We start from the raw sequence: 5,575 nt of genomic DNA, 5'->3' as shown, positions 1-5,575 counted from the left end.
GTCTAGAAAATAACTTCCTCCCTCTAAAACAAGCCAGGAAACATTCAAATCAAACAAGGAAGACCCATCAAAGGGATACTCCTGGTTAAAAAAATGAGTAAAAAATGAAGATAATGCACAGTGATCGATCTAAAACAAAATCTATAAACAATACAAATAAATAGAGCATATGACACAGGCTCCTTCAAATCCTAAGGAGGGGTAAGCATCCCCTGTGGACCTGTCATATCCTCTGTGAGTCCTAATGGCTATGTATTGATCAGGTACATTGTAGGTAACATTACGTATTCAAAAATGTAGAGGAAAGAAACACAGTTAAAACCCCTTCAAATATTGATTTTATAAGTAAATAACAAACAAGAGGTCCAAGGGCCACATCGCTCACCTGAGCACTTTGGCTAGGAAAAAAGAAGAAATTAGTTTATTAATGAAAATTTTAAGCCCAAAAGTATTCCCAACCATTTCTTAGGGGAGAGGGTATAATTTGCACGAACTTGAATCTAGACTACTCGAGAATTCCTCCATATAAATATGATCAATCATGCCTTTGCTATTCTTGAGAAGAAGATTTTCAAAAAAGTTTCCTATATATTTCTATGTAAAACTTTGATCGGCCATTATGGCCCCGCCCTACCCCCGGGGTCATTATTTGAACAAACTTGAATCTACACTACCTGAGAATGCTTCCATATAAATATGATCAATCATGGCTTTGCTATTCTTGAAAAGAAGATTAAAAAAAAATCTTATATATTTCTATGAAAAACTTTGATCGGCCATTATGGATCCGCCCGACTCCCGGGGGTCATGATTTGAACAAACTTGAATCTACACTACCGGAAGATGCTCCGTATAAATATGATCAATCATGGATTTGTAATTCTTGAGAGAAGATTTTTAAAGAATTTTTCCATGCATTTCTATGTTAAAATTTGGTCGGCCATTGTGGCCCCGCCCTGCCCCCGGGGGTCATGATTTGAACAAACTCGAATCTACACTTCCTGAGGATGCTTCCATATAAATATAATCAATCATGACTTTGTTATTCTTGATAAGAATATTTTTTTTTAAAAAATTCCTATATATTTCTATGTAAAACTTTGATCGGCCATTGTGGCCCCGCCCTACCCCCCGGGTCATGATTTAAAAAACTTGAATCTACACTACCTGAGGATGCTTGCATATAAATATGATCAATCATGCCTTTGCTATTCTTGAGAAGAAGATTTTTAAAGAATTTTCCTGTATATTTCTATGTAAAAGTGTGGTCGGCGATTTTGGCGCCGACCTACCCCCAGGGGTCATGATTTGAACAAACTTGAATTTACACTACCTGATGATGCTTGCAGGTAAATATGATCAATCATGCCTTTGTTATTCTTGAGAAGAAGATTTTTAAAGAATCTTCCTGTATATTTCTATGTTAAAATTTGGTCGGCCATTGTGGCCGGGGTCATGATTTGAACAAACTTGAATCTACACTACCTGAGGATGTTTCCCCATGAGTTTCATCTTTCTTGGCACAGTGGTTCTTGAGAAGAAGATTTTTAAAACATGCCACCAAATTTTTCACTATTTCTCAATTATCTCCCCTTGAATGACGGCGTAGCCCTTTATTTGAAGAAACTTGAATCCACTTTACCTCAGAATACTTTGTGGCAAGTTTGGTTGAAAGTGGTCCAGTGGTTCTTGAGAAGAAGTCGAAAATGTGAAAAGTTTAAAAAAACAGACAGACGGACAGACAGCTAGACAGACGGACGCCGGACAAAATGTGATCAGAAAAGGAAACCCCTCTAAATCTATATACCTTTGCAAACTTTCTTATTTGAAGTAGGCCAGTAAATAGAATACTCAGGTGTTGACTTTTCATCCTGACATTTTGCACATTGATAGTCATCAGTGGTGGTACAAGTCGTAGATATACAATGTTCCGGAAGATGGCAAGCTACATAACCAGAAGAAAAATTCATTATATTAGCGTTGTTTCATACTTTTATATAACAGGCACAAGGTTTGGTCATCAACCTCGAAAGCAACGTACTGTACATAGATCTGAAGATGAAAGCCTAATTTCTGTTTGGAAATCGTTTCCTTGCTTAGAAAATAAGACTTTAGTACCTACTAGTATATGTGTCTTTCAATAACTTACAATTGCAAAGTTTCTGTTTATGAATAAAATTTGTGGTAATATTCACAAAGGATTTGTACTTACCGTGTAATTCACACATAAATGGCCTTTCACTTGAACAAGACTCGTCGTTCCAGGTCCAGGAATGTTCACTTCGAAGCTCTATGCAATCTTCGTTTCCATTGCTATTGCTTGGTTCATCTGTTTTTACAAGAAAATTATATGAATATCTTCAGCATAGTGCTATCCCAATTTTCTACGATTATAATTTTTTCGGATACAAACACATAATTACGTATAACGCTCTATTTCATACGTGAATCCCAGTTCGAAAAAGAAATACGATCTCCCTCGTCCCAAACCCAGTGTCTTTTTCTGGAGAGATCATTTCCTCCGGTCCAGAGATGTCCACTTCTGGCCAAACCTAGAAATACCAAACTTCTGCTGCACATTAAAATCAAAAGAACAGACCACAAAAAAAAAATTGAAATGGAATTCAATGTTAGCTCAACATGCCGACCAGAGGACCTAATAAATCAGTTTCTTTTTTAATCTAATTTTAAAAACCATTCTACATTTAGACATGCTGCGGTCTTCAATTTTCGAGATACACTTTGTATATCAACCACCTTTATGAATCGACGTCTTTTCCTGAATTGCACTGAATTCAAAGACACAAAAGAGTTTTACACCTGCCGTATATTTCAATACATGTATTTTAAGGAAAAAACTGCGCATCGATTGCATACTGAGATACAATTAAAAGTTAAGCTCTCACAATTTTGTAGTCAAATATCATTTTGTCTGTTTAATTACCGAACGTTATCTTCATAATTTACAGTTGTGTTCTCATTTCATAATGAAGATTCAGGAAAAAATAAAGGTAAACCTTATCAATGTACTCCTAAAGATTATTTTAACTGTAAATGTATTATGGTAAAAATTGGTTTTATTTCTCATCTTGATATCTTGTGTCTGCTAAAAATTATATGTCATTATTAATAATACTTTTGAGAATTTCAAACAAATTATTAAACGTCACAAAAGTGGCAACATACGACAAACTGTTTTACAGACTTTTTACTCATTGAAGGAGGATAAGATAAGGTGTTCTAGAGTTGAAAGGATTATGGAAAGAAATTAACCAGTTGATGGGTAACCGGGGTATCAAAATACTTATTGCATTAAAATAAAATACATTATTTAATACCTTGTATGTGGTTTTGTTTAGACCTGTCTCTTACACCTACAAGAAAACCTCCATGTCCTCGACAAATGCCTCGAGCCGTGTACCAGTTGACTGACATTCCAGAAAATTTCTTGTAACAATAATCATTATGCTGGTAACTCCAACCCGATTTACACACAAAATTGTATGCTGTACCTGAAAATGCATATGAAATGTCAATTTTTTTTAACTTCGTGCATCTTACGTAAAAATATCTAGAAGAGAAAATTTTGCTACCAGAGTTGAAAATGACCAGTTTCTCGTTGAATTAAAAGGTTAAAAACTAATGTAATTAGAAATAAAGATATTTCGAAGTATTTTAAAGCAAGACATATTTCAATGCAGTTTTAGAAATCTAATTATGAAGTAAAATGCATTTTATGTTAGTACTTTGATATTTCAATTTCAGAATGGGATCAATTTTATTAATAAATTTTTTTTATTTCAGCGAAAAGTATTATATATATCAAATTAAAATGAGACACACGCTATTAACAATTTTACAACTTACATGATGCAAAGAAGAAACAGACAAATAATAAACAGTTCCACATTTTCTTCTTAGTCCTTTTTCTACATTTTTGTATGGACTCCTCTATCACCAGTAACCTCTGCAGAGTATATATGAAAGGTCGAAGATAACGAAATTTAATCCCAAAAATGACCAATAGAATTTCGAGAGAAAAAAAATCGAATATCCTTCCTGGTTGTCTTTTACACCGTTTACACAGATATTACACAATGAAATGTTTACACAGTCCACGTTTCTTGATAGCAAACCGTGTAGAGACCACTTTGAATAATTTCAGATTAACAAATGTCTTTTAGAGTTTATCTGAAATGTTTTAAATGAAACGACTCTATGTATATACTTAAAAGAGATAAATATTAAACTTGAAAGATTAGAGTTCAGTCAAATGACAAGGGCACTGAGAAATGAATTTGATTTTCGCAAAACACTTATCTCTTATATATTTCTGGTGTTTTTTTTAATCACTGCTAATTAGACTATAATTTAGATATAATTTAGATATTATTCCGAATTAAACTATTCTTCTACTCGTATTTCATGACAATCTTTTAGCTCAACTGAATGAATCAGTGAAAATTTATACAATAAGAAATTAGAGTCAATGTGGACGAGATTTCAATGAATTCATTTGTAAAACAGGTTCAACATTCAATAAACTAGTGCTAATTGTAACGGGGACCGTTACAGATGTTCCCCAAACGCTCCCCATCTCCCTTTTGGTGCCATATTCCCTGTTAGCTTCATTAAATAAGACAAACTTTATGCATTTGAGACTTTAACAACGTTTACCCAGAAGGGTACCAAGTTCATTCAAATTTTAGCATTGCACGCGTGCGCATGTGAATGCATGTGCGTAATGACCATATCATCTTGTCTACACAATCTATATACTTTAATATACTAAATATTAAAGTATTTAATCCAAAAGTATTCAAAAATACGCTCATTCAAGTGTATTTTTGGTTTTACTCATTTCACGTGCACGCACGTGCATACATGAGCATGGTGACACACCTTCTGGTAGAAGTCCATTACATCTATCTATGTTCTAAATCCCACCCCGTTTGGTTGAAAACCAAGGGAGTTCTAGCTGATTAAAGTTTCAGCCAATCAGATTGCAGCGTACGTTCACGCACGTGTATGGATGTGCATGGGGATCATTCCTTCTTGTAGATGTCCATAATATCTATCTATGTTCCAAATCTCATCCTGTTTGGTTGAAAACTAAGGGAGTTATAGCTATTTAAAGTTTCAACCAATCAGATTGCAGCGCACGTACACGCACGTGTATGGATGTGCATGGTGACATACCTTCTGGTAGAAGTCCATTATATCTATCTATGTTCCAAATCCCATCCTGTTTGGTTGAAAACCAAGGGAGTTACAGCTATTTAAAGTTTCAGCCAATCAGATTGCAGCACACGTGCATGCACGTGTTTTCTTGATAATTGCTATATATCATGTTGTAGGATATCCTAATGCATGGCTATGTTCAAAATTTCAAAGGATTTCATAAAAAAAAGAAGAAAGATATTGAGACTTTAGTTTCAGCCAATCAGAGCGAAGCGCACGTGCATGCGCGTGAGATCTTGCTATTTTGACCTTGTCATATTGTCTATGCTACTACTATATCCTTATATTATGAGTTTTTAAGCATTTCATCAAAACGGTAAAGATTTACGTCTAT

The 5,575-nt window shown here is 34.4% G+C and overlaps 1 protein-coding gene across 1 annotated transcript; it reads right to left on the bottom strand.

Moving 5' to 3' along the window:
- Positions 1-1,799: 1,799 nt before the first annotated feature.
- Positions 1,800-4,054, bottom strand: LOC134251556 (perlucin-like). Its single transcript, XM_062733958.1, has 5 exons — positions 3,868-4,054; positions 3,339-3,512; positions 2,445-2,552; positions 2,213-2,329; positions 1,800-1,945 (listed from the first exon to the last, which is right to left on the bottom strand). The coding sequence occupies exons 1-5, from the start codon at positions 3,908-3,910 to the stop codon at positions 1,800-1,802; spliced, it is 588 nt and encodes a 195-aa protein (XP_062589942.1). The 5' UTR covers positions 3,911-4,054.
- Positions 4,055-5,575: the final 1,521 nt, after the last annotated feature.

Source organism: Saccostrea cucullata, unplaced genomic scaffold, assembly GCF_032062105.1.
Source record: "Saccostrea cucullata isolate Sc308-1 unplaced genomic scaffold, CSIRO_AGI_Scuc_v1 ctg1580, whole genome shotgun sequence".
Classification (NCBI taxonomy): domain Eukaryota; kingdom Metazoa; phylum Mollusca; class Bivalvia; order Ostreida; family Ostreidae; genus Saccostrea; species Saccostrea cuccullata.
This window is presented reverse-complemented; position numbering and strand designations above follow the sequence as displayed.

Bases quoted from the DNA above. Each gene is read 5' to 3' on its own strand.
- LOC134251556 (XM_062733958.1), bottom strand. From the start codon at position 3,910: ATGTGGAACTGTTTATTATTTGTCTGTTTCTTCTTTGCATCAT. The intron at 3,513-3,867 runs GTAAGTTGTAAA...ATGCATTTTCAG, and splicing joins CTGTTTCTTCTTTGCATCAT to GTACAGCATACAATTTTGTG. The intron at 2,553-3,338 runs GTATTAAATAAT...TGGTATTTCTAG, and splicing joins TAAACAAAACCACATACAAG to GTTTGGCCAGAAGTGGACAT.